Source organism: Chiloscyllium plagiosum, chromosome 14, assembly GCF_004010195.1.
Source record: "Chiloscyllium plagiosum isolate BGI_BamShark_2017 chromosome 14, ASM401019v2, whole genome shotgun sequence".
In the NCBI taxonomy this organism is placed as follows: Eukaryota; Metazoa; Chordata; class Chondrichthyes; order Orectolobiformes; family Hemiscylliidae; genus Chiloscyllium; species Chiloscyllium plagiosum.
The window spans coordinates 69,213,799-69,226,727 of NC_057723.1; the positions used below are offsets into that span (position 1 = coordinate 69,213,799).

The following is a 12,929-nucleotide window of genomic DNA, read 5'->3' on the forward strand; positions in this document are numbered from 1 at the left end:
GTGGACTTGTTGGGCCGAAGGGCCTGTTTCCACACTGTAAGTAATCTAATCTAAAAAAAAACTAGGCCTCAGTCCCAACTGTGAGTCAAGCCACAGATGTTAACTACCAACTAGGCCTCTACCTCAACAAGTCAGGCCCAGATTTCAGATCACAGAATTATTACAGTACAAAAGGGGGATTTTCAGCAATCATGAATGCACTCTTGAATGCCTCAATTTAAACTGCCTTTTTTAATCAAGGACATACTCAACTATAAAGACATGTCACTCTGAACCACATCTTTGTTGATAGGATGACAGAGTCCTCCAATTTCACATGGGAAGACTGCTCTCTTTAAAGCTGGGAACACAATATCAACCATGAATCAAAAGGATGGAGGGTTCTTCAATACCCTTTGCCTCTCTTCTTAATCTGCTTTGTCCAGGCTTTTCTTAATGACAGTTTAGTTAGTCAGTCCCAACATTGTTGAGGTGCAGACCTTACCTAATACAGCACAACTGAGTGCGTCGGCTGCTAGGATATTCATGGGCTGAATGAAGTCTTCAGTCTCTTATGCAATAAGTTCATCTTTGTCATATTCATCATCAGAACCACCTCTGACATGGGTCTTCTCAAATACTTGATTCTTGGACAATTTCTGACATGATATTTAAAATCAGTCGGGGAACAATTATTAATTATTAATTATTCCTCGTGGATTTCTAGAATTTATTCTTTGCCAGTTTTCACCAAAGTCTTGCATTTTCCTTTGACTCGGAAATCTATTCAAGGTGAGATCTGCCTCACAACCTCTTTCTGAGGTTCCTTCTCAATACAGCCACCTATGACCCGACCCTCTGCAATTTTGTGTGTCAGGAGTTGCGGAGTCCTCTGTTCCATATACCGCTGCAGAATTCCCACCGTGTTTTATGGAAGTAGCTGGAAATGATTGTGCTGCTGAAAATCTTTCTACAACAGTGTCATTTATTCAAAAAGAGAGTCATTACCACAAAATTGAACACCTGTCAAAACCTGAAGTCTATCCATTTGCATGATGTGTGCACAGTCTAACAGTTTGAATGCAAGGTTTGTGAAGGTTTGTAACTCAGGTTCAGATTTAGGGTGCAGGTTTGCTCGCTGAGCTGTAGGTTTGATATCCAGACATTTCGTTACCTGGCTAGGTAACATCATCAGTGGTGACCTCTCAGTGAAGCAAAGCTGTTGTCTGCTGCTTTCTATTTATATCTTTCTCCTGGATGGGGTTCCTGGGGTTTGTGGTGATGTCATTTCCTGTTCGTTTTCTGAGGGGTTGATAGATGGCATCTAGATCTATGTGTTTGTTTATGGTGTTGTGGTTGGAGTGCCAGGCCTCTAGGAGTTCTCTGGCATGCCTTTGCGTAGCCTGTCCCAGGACACCCTACAGACTCTAATTCCTGGACTGAATTTCTTTATTCCTTCATATAACTCTCAAAACCCTTGACTCTCCATCTTGTAAATAAATATTGACCATAAGCTTCCACGAAATCATCTTTTCTGTAAATATTGTCCATAAGTTGTGGTGGAGCTGTCAATCTCTCTTCAGTATCTAAGTGAGGCACCAAAAATACTTGATTTCTAATTTTACTGTTTCCTGGTGAAGAGAGTTCCAGAGACATATCTTGTTTCTTCTTGGTTGCAGAAGCGACCTAGCTCCACATCTTCACATCATTTTCCCATTGCATGAGTCAGAAAACACCAGTTGATTCTCATAACTCATAGTTGACAAGTGTGACTCCGACATTGGATTTAAAAAAAGCCACATCAGGAGCCTTGCTTTTGTCAGAAACAGAGATTACTTCCTCCTTTCTTTATCTCCCCACCTGAGTGGATTGAGGTTAAACATCTGCTCCCAGGTTTGGCACTCCGACATTCTTATATTCAATAAGGCAGCTGGTTATTCGTGGGAGTTTCTCCCATTTCGTTGTTAAACTGGAGGTGAGCATAAGTGTAAGTTTCTCCCTAGCCCCTCGCTTATGGATCCTTTAAATATCCAGAATCCAAATCCCTACTGGGCAAAAGCAGCAGACTGTATTTCATAGAGAGAGAGAGAGAGAGAGAGTCACCAGCAGACTGTATTTTATAGAGAGAGTCACCAGCAGACTGTATTTTATAGACAGAGAGTGAGTCACCAGCAGTATACTTTACAAGGTAGATGTTCACAGTTCTGATTTACTTTAAGATATTTTAAATAACTTGTGGACATTTTACTAAACTTGGAATTTTAACTGAAATTCAAAATGATCTCAATTTACTTTCAAACCTGATTGGCTGAGGTAACATGTTACCAGTGGAGAGCAGGGCACTCTGGATAAACTCCAGGGGCTTAACCTTATTTGAAATCTGTGACAGTGCTGCTATTTGCGCAGGAGAGGAAGAACTGGGTTTACCTTTAAAATATTTGATGTATTAAATTGTAATTGTGTTCTGCTGATTGGTTAATGGATCATCTGCTCTGGCTGAACAGAGGGAAGCCCTACTTTATGCTGGGATTAATAGATGCACCACTGATTGAGCATCACAGGGGGGTTTATGTGTGAGGACTGTCCCTTTCAACACACAGACCATCCTCAATCAGTTTCCTTAACTGTGTGCCTCTGTACTTGACCTCTGCTGCATTGATCCAGAACACAAGGTTTTATCGACCAAGGCATGCACAAAACACATATGTGTTTGTAGCTAAATTGGTGAGCCTTTCGAAATAAACACGATTGTGTGTGCAGCGTTAAATGCAGAGCAAAGCCTGTGTCGCTACATCGTGTTCTGCCTCATTGAAGTTCACACCAATTTAATTGGACTGTGCTACATCAGGACTTCCAACTGTCCTTGAAAATTCCTAATTGCCTTGCACCCTGTTTGTTTCCTTTGAAATGGACTGTTATTAAAACACGCAGTATTGCACATGGAAGTATCTGTCTGATTTGGCTCCCTCCCAATGTGGAATGCAAAACCACTTGTGCCCGAGAGTAGGAGGAGGGCATTCACCAACACGAAGAAATGATGCAGTCTTTGGTTGACTGTGGGAGCTGGCTGTGTGTAAATTGGCAGCCACATTTCCCACAATGCACCAAGGGTGCTTCTTCATTGGCTTTCAGGTTGAAAGTTGAAAAATGCAAGTTATTTCTTTTTACAACCAGCCTAAGTGGGACTTAATGGCAGGAAAGCAATTGAAGAAAAGTCAACAGCCTACCAACCCCAGCCAGGAGGTGTGCTTGAGTTAGTAGCAGAGGATTTGAGGAGGCAGCGAGATGGGTGTCCTCTACCCATCAGACAGCTCACATTGCCTGTCTAGACTTACAAAACATGAAAGGCCATTTGATTTAAGAGAACAGAAAATTTCCAGTGCCCGTGGAATGCTGCCTTCAAAAACAAGTTGGCTTTGTACAACGCCTTCAGTGCACTGAAACACTGCAAGTCGGTCCATATGAACCTTATAGGACAGTTTCACAGCAGCCTGAGGACGCATGATGAGAAACCTTCCTCGCAGTGGTCGGTTTGAAAAAATGGTAAAGTGTCAGAGAGGCAGAATCACTTGAGGGGCGAATGTAGGCTCTGGGTGGCTTCAGGGATGACTGCCAGTGCTGGAGGGATCAAAATGTTCAGGAGGCCAGTAAAAGAGGAGTGCATCAGTCTTTGAGGTTTGTGAGGTTTAAAGTGAATTTAGAGATAAGAGAACAAGGTGTGGTGGACGGGTGTGGGAGCATGTAGGGGTGCAGTGATGGATAAGGTTGTAAAATCGGGATGATGTCAATTCTGGAGCCAGTGCAGTTCAGCAGACACCGTATTGGCTGCCGAGTGTTGGATAAGTGGACATTTAGAGTAGGTGAGAAAATTCCAACAAATTTTCCTTTTCCCTCGTTTTTCTCGAGTACTCTTTGATTTGTTTGCATTAATATTCCCATCTGTCTGCAACCTCTGTGTTGTCTTCTGTGAACCCCTTCACAAAAAGTTAGAATGGCTAACAGAAGCAAGGTACTGTCGACACAGGAAATCTGAAAGAAACACAGGGAAACATGAAGAAACTCACCAGGTATGGCAGTATCTGTAGAGAGAGAGAGAAAACAACAGAGTTAATGTTTCATGTCTGGTATGACTCCTTCAGAAGTGAAGAATCTGAACAGTTTTGAAGGAGCCATGCCAGACTTGAAACATTAACTTGGTTCTCTCTTTCTCTCCACAGATGCTGCCAGAGCTGTGGAGTTTCTGCAGCTTTCTCTGTGCTTTTAGTCAGAATGGTTGCCATGGGAAAGATGTGCAGTCATGGGATGCTACCTTTGCCCAATTCGTACACATGCAACCAGGAGAGTTCTGCACTTTGACCAGGAGTCAAACTTCCACTTCCTGGCTCAGGAATGCTCCAGGAGAGCCAAAGAGTGTGGTGCTGGAAAAGCACAGCCACTCAGGCAGCATCCGAGAAGCAGGAGATTCGATGTTTCGGGTGTAAACCCTTTATCAGGAATTGCCTGAAGTGTCGACTGTCCTGCCCCTTGGTGCCACACCCTTCGATTCTGGTCTCCAGTATCTGCAGTCCTTACTTTCTCCGAGTTCCAGGAGCGCTGAGCAATCTCCGTGCTGACTGAGCAGTGAACCTGTGCCATGTGTACCAGCTAAGTGATATATCACAGCACTTCAGTGGTACTTGAAAGTGGTCAACTGCAACTGGGACAGATGCTCTCTAGATAGGCTCAGATGAGAAACCTCCATTTTCACACTACCCTTTCCCTAAAAAACAAGCCAATTCTGCTTGGAGCTGTTTCTTCAAATGTTGGAGTGTCCAGACTTCAACTGTTTTTTATTGAAACTTCTTTCAGCTACCCTGTGTAAAGACATCCTCCCCAGACCTGCCCTAAACTTCCCTTAATTAACCTGTCTCTGAAAGTGATGCTACAGGTTTACTTTCACTCTACTGATAAAATATTTCATTTCCATTTCCTTCTCCCTTACCCAGGCTTCTAATGCTGTTTCCCAATTGATTTTGTTTTAGCTCTAAGCTTGTTTTCTTTTGTTTTTCTTCTTCTCCAGAATAACATGATTGAGCAGGTGGGATTTATTCCAGAATGCCCTTTGTCTCTCGCGTTGCAAAGTGACTCTCCTAATGGCTCTTTTGATCTCTCCACACCCCAGGTGGTCGTCTCGACAACGGTGAACGTGGATGGCCATGTGCTGGCCATTTCCGACAACATGTTCGTCCACAACAACTCCAAACACGGTCGGAGGGCTCGAAGGCTCGATCCCTCTGAAGGTACGCCCTCTTATCTGGAACATGGTAGGCACATCATTTTCGTTGGTTAATGCTTATCTCCCCACCCTAGCACTTAGTTTGTCGATGTTTATATCAGAGCTCCTGTTGCTGCATCTCGACAGCTGTTTGTGACCTTGGTTAGGCAACCGTTATACAGACTATGGGGTGGAGAAGCAGCCCTTATTTAAAAGCCATCTGGATGGGTATATGAATAGGAAGGGTTTGGAGGAATACGGGCTGGGTGCTGGCAGGTAGGACTAAATTGGGTTGGGATATCTGATCGGCATGGACAGGTTGGATGAAGGGTCTGTTTCTGTGCTATACATCTCTATGACTCTATAACTGGTCTGAAATAGGCTTTTATGCTTGCCACATGTGTTTTCCAGATCTCCTTCTTCGAACCCTGTATCCCTTCCTCCCTTGTAGGTTTAATTTTTTCTTCTTCTTGGGTTCCCCGTCCAAAGGCAGATCCTTGCCCATTATTCACCAAACCACGTCAAAGTGGCAGGATCTTCTCATTCAGCCTGAACAGTGTTTGAGCCCTGTGCTGTTAGCATTAATCTGACCTGCATGCTCCCTTGAATGCACCTATTTACCTCAACTGTTCCCCATGGTCTTGATATCCATGTCCTTGCCACTCGCTGGGTGAAGAGTTTGTCTGGGATTCCTCCTCAAATTTATTGGTGACTCTGTTATGTTGAAAGCCCTCATTTGGGAAGCCCCTACTGGTGGAAACATTTACTCGATACCTACCCCATCAAGCCCTTTCATAATCTTCAGCACCTCCATCAGGTCATCCTTTAAGGTAAAGGAAAGAGTGCCAATGTGTTTGATCCTTCCCAAAAGGTGACCCCCTTAAGTCTCGTACGATACTCGTAAGAATAAATTTCAATTGGTTACAAGTACACAAACAAATTAAGGATTGATTATTTGAAATGACCTGACTTCTGGATATTGTGACTTGCTGCTGCTCAGGTCTGTTTAGGAGCTGGGAGTATCTCTTCCTATCGTGATTTTGCAAATTTCTTTTTAGATTAGATTACATTACAGTGTGGAAACAGGCCCTTCGGCCCAACAAGTCCACACCGACCCGCCGAAGCGCAACCCACCCATATCCCTACATTTACCCCTTACCTAACACTACGGGCAATTTAGCATGGCCAATTCACCTGACCTGCACATCTTTGGACTGTGGGAGGAAACCGGAGCACCCGGAGGAAACCCACGCAGACACGGGGAGAACGTGCAAACTCCACACAGTCAGTCGCCTGAGGCGGGAATTGAATCCGGATCTCTGGCGCTATGAGGCAGCAGTGCTAACCACTGTGCCACCGTGCCACCCACAATTTGTTGGGAGTTACGTTGTCGTAAGGGCTAATTGTAAAACTGTGTGGGGCTTGTTGAAGAATTTAGCTGCAGTCCAACTCGCTTGCTGTCATCATTAAGGTTCCTGACTGGTTTCGAACCTGGGGACAGACCACTTCACCGATGTTTCCCCTCAGACACTGAGGTGCACGCTGAATCACAGAATTATTTCAGCGCGGAAGAAGGCCATTCGACCCCTCATGCCTGCATTGGTCTGTTACCTACTGTCAGTCTCCTGCCTTTTCCCCATAAGCCTGCACACCACTTCTGTCCCAATAATCCCCTCCAATGCCCTCGTGAATGCCTCAGTTGAACTTGCCTCCACCACATTTCAATGCATTTCGTATCCTGACTACTGACTGTGTGAAAAGATCTTTCTTACATCACCCTTCCTTCGCTTGCGTGTCATTCTAAACCTATGCCTGTTGTATATTACTGAGTTGAAACAGCTTTACACTCTAACAAGAATAACAGTGTAAAATCATCTTCCTATTGATAACATTCATTTCCACAGACTTGAAACAGTCACCCCCCCCCACCCTCCCACTTCATTTTGCCTTTTTTCTCTGTCTTTTTTTATTTAAGTTCAATGCTGTTCCTTGCATAGCCCTTCCAGCTACATTCTTACTGTTTTCTTGTCCTGGAATCGTCTTGATTCTGCACTGAAATTTAATTTTCAAGCAAGTCCAACACTGAGGCCTTTCCCTCCCACTCCAGCCTACTATCCCCAAGGCTAACTCTAATAGCTTAGCTCCTACGCTGAGATAACACAGACCTGGAACTGAATCTGTTAGTTCCTTTATATTACCCACTTCCATTACCACCTCAGCTTTCAAAGCAACGTGTGATGATTAGTCACCTTCATTACTATCCAAGCTACTGTAGATCCAGTCATCCAATATAGTAGAGACTCAATGATTTAATGAAGAACCAAGCATCCAATATATTACAGAAAGAAGCAAGTTCCATTTATATATTGCCTTTTCAGGCCCCCAAGTACTTTCGAACCATTTAGTGACTTTTATCATGTGAAGAAATACATTAACTAGTTTACACAGTGAGGTCCTATAAACAGCTTTAAGGGAAATAATGATAGTTCATCGTAGAATGGTTACAGCACAGAGGGAGGCCATTAGGTCCATTGAGAATCTGCTAGCTCGCTGCAAAAGCACTTCATCTCATGCCACTGCCAGTTTTTCTCCTGTACACTGGCAAATGTTTCTGCTTCGGATAATGACCTGATTCTTTTGTGAACCTGCTGCCACTATTGTCTCATGAGGAAAAGTAGAACGGACTGGGCTGGAGTGTAGAAGAGGAGGGGCGGACTTGATTGAGACATGTGCGATCCTGAGGGACACTGCCAGGGGAAATTTGGAGAGGGTGTTCGCCCTAGAACTAGGGGGTCACTGCTTAAAACTAAAGGGGTCACCCATTTAAAACAAGAGATGTTTTTCTATCAAGGGGTTGTAAATCTTTGGAACGCTCATCCTAAACATACAGTGGGAACAGAGGTTTTAGATAGTTTCGAGGTAGAGATGGATAGATTCTGGTTGAGCAAAGGGGGTCTAGGCAGGAACATGGATTTGCAGTTGCAGGTATCCCCTGATTTTTGAAAGATCGCTTTACGCCACTTGGCTTTTACGAAAGAGCTACATTAGTACCTGTTCTCGCGAACCGAAAGAAATCCAAAGAGGATTTTTGCTTTTACAAGAAAAGGCAATATTTTTCCCGTTATAAATTAATGCTTCTTCGCTACATGCCATTTCGGCTTACGCAAGGTTTTATGGGAATGCTCTGCTTTTGGATAGTGGCGGAAACCACTATCAGATCAGATCAGCCACAATCTTATCAAATGGTGGAGCAAGCTTGAGGGGCTGAATGGCCAAATCCTGCTTCATATGGTTGCATGTAAGACTGAGTCTTGGTTTCACATCTGAGACAAAGATGGCACCTCCTACTGTACAGCATTCTTGGGACTGCATGACTAAATGATGCACCCAGATTCCCTAGATTAGGCCTTTAAACCGTGATTATTAAAACCAAAGCTCCAATCTAATTGACTCAAGGGCCACATACCTCATGATTTATCAGGTTGTACAACTGACATTTTGTTCAGTAGGGCCAAACATGGTGCCCCACAAATAGCCAAGCCAGAGTTTAAAAAAAAAAGGCTAGAGTTAATTTAATCTCTATTTCATGAAAGTTAGGAGCGTTTTGGCCATACCTGCTCTCTCAAGTTGCGTGTAAGGGAAAATTATGTTCTAATTGGTTCAATTTCATATGTAAATTAGATGTAATTAGCATAATTTTTTCATAAGTTATCCATAATGGCATAACAATTATACTCTCAAGTTTTATAAAGATTGTTCTTATGCACTTCTATTATGGAGCAAAGTCTATTTTGTTATTAACGTAATTGGCATAGGCAAATGAGATTGAATTAGCAGAATGCACTGATATGTTATCCCAATTAGGCAAACAATTATACCCTCCTGGTTTCATAAGAATTAGACATTTCAAATGGTGAGCTGTGCATGAAACCGTGATAAAGTTTGAAAGGGCTGACAAAGGTCCTGGTGGAGATCTATGCTACAGCTTCCTGTGGTTTCGATTATTGGAGATGGATAAGGGAAAGATTTGGGGAATTTCATTTGAGTTTTCACTGCCACAGAGTTAAATTATATGTTTCAGATTTTTTGGGATTGCTGTCTAGTTCCGCGATTGCACACAGCAATTGATGTTCTGTCCTGTGTAGCATTCCGGATGGAAAATGGGGTAAAATTAAGCTCAGACGTCTTCATTTAGGCCTGGAGTCTCACCTGCTGTCTCTCCCTTCTCTGCTTTGTGCCACACAACGATCTTGTAGCCAAGATACCACATGATGTGACTCCCCGTTCCCGCGTGTAGGGGCACCCACAGGAGAGGCACTGCTCGTGGTGTCGGTGCCTGAGGGTAGGGTGGGGTTAAAGTCATTCAGTAAGGTGCGGCATGGTGGCTCAGTGGGTAGCACTGCTGCCTCACTGCGCCAGGGACCTGGGTTCGGTTCCGGCCTCGGGTGACTGTATGGAGTTGGCACGTTCTCTTTATGTCTGCGTAGGTTTCCTTCTGGTACTCTCTGGTTTACTCCCACAGTCCAAAGATATGCAGGTTAGGTGGATTGGCCATGCTAAATTGTCTGTAGTGTACAGGGATGTGTAGGTTAGGTACATTGTCAGGGTAAATGTAGAGTTATAGGGTAAAGGAATGAGTCTAGGTGGGTTACTCTTCAGAGGGTCGGTGTGGACTTGTTGGACCAAAAGGCCTGTTTCCACATTGTAGGGACTCTATGACTTCGCCTGCCCCATCTCTGCTGGGAGGTACAGGGCGAGAGCAGGACTTGGCTGAGTGCTGGTGCCTTTCCCAAATTGTTTATATTCATTCACGGGATGTGTGTGTCACTGGCTAGGCCAGTATTTATTATCCATCCCTAATTGCCCAGAGGGCAGTTAAGTGTCAATTAAGGGTGGCACGATGGCTCAGCGATAGTGCAGCTGCCTCACATTGTCAGGGACCCGGGTTTGATTCCGGGTTTGATTCCAGCCTTGAGCGACTGTCTGTCAGTGTGGAGTTTGCACGTTCTCCCCAGTGTCTGCGTGGGTTTCCTCCGGGTGCTCTGGTTTCCTCCCACAGTCCAAAGATGTGCAGGTTCAGTAAATTGGCCATGCTAAACTGCTCATAGTGTTCAGGGATGTGCAGGCTGGTTGGGTTAGCCACGGGAAATGCAGGGTTGTGCGGTGGGGGGTGGTGGATGTTGGTGGGGTGCTCTTTGGAGGGTCGCTGTGGACTCTTTGGGCCAAATGGCCTGTTTCCACACTGTGGGGATTCTATGCTGATAGATTGCTGTGGGTCATTTATACCTGTATAGGCCAGACCAGGTAAAGATGGCAGATTTCCTTCCTGAAAGGGCATTTATCCTGATGGATTCATGGCCATCATTATACTCCTAATTCCAGATATTCATTGAATTCAAATTGTACCATTCGAACCTAGAACATCACCAGGGTCTCTGGATGAATAGTCCAGCAATAATGCCATTTCTGTAGCCTGTAGATGTTCATTGCTTACCTCTGCAGGTGAGGTGCCTGTGAACTGCTACATCTGGAGGATCAGCATGCTCAGTGCTGCTGGGCGTTGTTTTCACACAGTCCCAGTCCTGAGGCAGCTGGAGTACTGTCAGAGCTGGCAAACTGGTTCAGTTGTGCCAATGTAAATGAGGAGACGCAGTACTCATTTCACCCCACCAGTGTCTTCTATTCAACTAAAGCTAAAAAATCACACTGTGAATTGTTAGAACCCTTTGTTCCTGTAAGTCAGCTGGTGTTGTAAGATATTCTGCTAATTTGCTGACGCTGTTTTAAAGTCAACTCTGAAGTTCATGTAAAATGTTAGTGGGATGGGAGATGTTTCAAGGCTCATTCTCAAGTACATTGAAGCTGAGTACCTGATACACATTGGCAATTGGTTTGCACAAGCAGAAAAGACCCTGTTCCTTTAACTAATGTTGGCCTGTGCCTCCATTTATGGAGCTGCTATCATTTCTTACTTGGCTTCGAACAACACCAATCTCCTGTTCATACAAGATGCCCCATCAATATGCAAATGCATTGTATTTATACTGGTCTGTTTTCTGGGAGGAATGCTCACACACACACACACTCACACACACACACAATCCCTCTCTCTCTCTCTCTCTCTCACGCACACACCGACCCCATTCTTCACAATAAGGTGAGATTACAGTCTGTAGCAAACTGTTTGGTACACGTCTTCCTTCTGTAAATTTGCTCACGCCCACACTCAAACACACAAATCCTTTCTCACTTGATCGTTTGCAAACTGCATCAGTGCTGTTTGTCATTGTTACAGGAATGTAACATTATCTGGTCAATTGCATTCTCCGCAGTTTGTTTTTGGTTGTTTTGACCTTATTAGATGGTATTTTCTTTGTGGCTCCTGACATCGTCTCCACTTGCTTGCATCATCCACCTACACTAACTTACACATAAGCGTGCCCTGGAAATGACAAAATAATAACTAGTTTTGAACCGTGGATGTGAACTAGCTAAAATCATTCCCAGTACCTTCCTGAGTGTATTACGTTTTCTTTAACCTTGAAATTGTTACAAGTTATTTTTAGACAGCGGAGATGGAAAAACTCCAGTGCTAGTTGTCAGAACAGGAAAGGTTTAAACCAGGAAGCACACTTTCTGTTTTATAACATCTGAAACACCTAGAGACATTTTATGACATTAAAGATGCTTAAAAGATACAATGTTTTGTTCTTGTTAAATTAACTAAGTGTCATAAAACCATGGCTATCTTCTGACTGAGTATGGCGGAGGCAATGACTGAGCGGTATTATCACCAGATTGTTAATCCAGAAACCTAAGTAATGTTTGGGGAACCCAGGTTCAAATTTGAATTCGGCAAAAATCTGATATTAACAATCTAAAGATGAGCGTAAAATCATTGACCATTGTCATAATGCCCCATCCGGTTCACTAATGTCCTTCAGGGAAGGAAATTGCCATCCTTACCTGGTCTGGCCTACGTGTGACTCAAGACCCACAGCAATGTGGTTGACTCTTAACTGCAATTAGGGATGGGCAATAAATGCTGGCCCAGCCATTGATGCTCTCTTCCTGTGAATGAATAAAAGCAACTCACCAATTCCTCCCATCCATATTCTGTCAAATAGGAAATTATAAAACCATTGGATGAAAATGTAGGCCATTCAGCCCAATGAGTCTGCTCTGCCATTTAATGAGATAATGGCTGACCTGCAATCCTAAACTCCACTTTCCTGCCTTTTCCCTATAGCCCTTGATTGCTTTACTGATTAAAAGTCTATCTATCTCAACTTTGACTATAATGAACCAGCCTTGACAGCTCTCTGCAGTAAAGAATTCCACAGAGTTACCACTCTGTGAGAAAAGAAATTCCTCCTTCTCCCTATCTGAAATGTGCAGCCCTCCTTTGGTGCTTGACTCTCCCACAGGGGGAAATAACTTTTCCACATCCACCCTGTCAAGCTCCCTAAGAATCTTCTCTATGTCTTGTTCGTTACAACGCAACATAATAGTGCTGCCTAGGATTGCCAACTTCAGCTGGATAAGTTCCTGGCAATATTATCACATGACTCAAGCCGCCCAACTGCCATTGGTCACCTAAGATGTCCACAATCTCATAATGCACTGCCCTTCTCATAGCCAATCGATGAGTGTGGTGAGTCGATGAGTGTGGTGCTGGAAAAGCACAGCCGGTCAG

General features: G+C 43.9%; 1 protein-coding gene across 4 annotated transcripts in view; it reads left to right on the plus strand.

Moving 5' to 3' along the window:
- The window catches only part of ebf1a (EBF transcription factor 1a), a 468,187-nt gene that overhangs the window by 256,091 nt on the left and 199,167 nt on the right, over nucleotides 1–12,929 (plus strand). For 3 of the 4 annotated variants that reach the window (XM_043703975.1, XM_043703972.1, XM_043703974.1), the window contains exon 8: nucleotides 5,141–5,282. In XM_043703975.1, the coding sequence (XP_043559910.1) occupies nucleotides 5,141–5,282 (142 nt within the window). The remainder of the gene's footprint in view (nucleotides 1–5,140; nucleotides 5,283–12,929) is intronic. The other variant, XM_043703973.1, reaches the window with a different exon arrangement.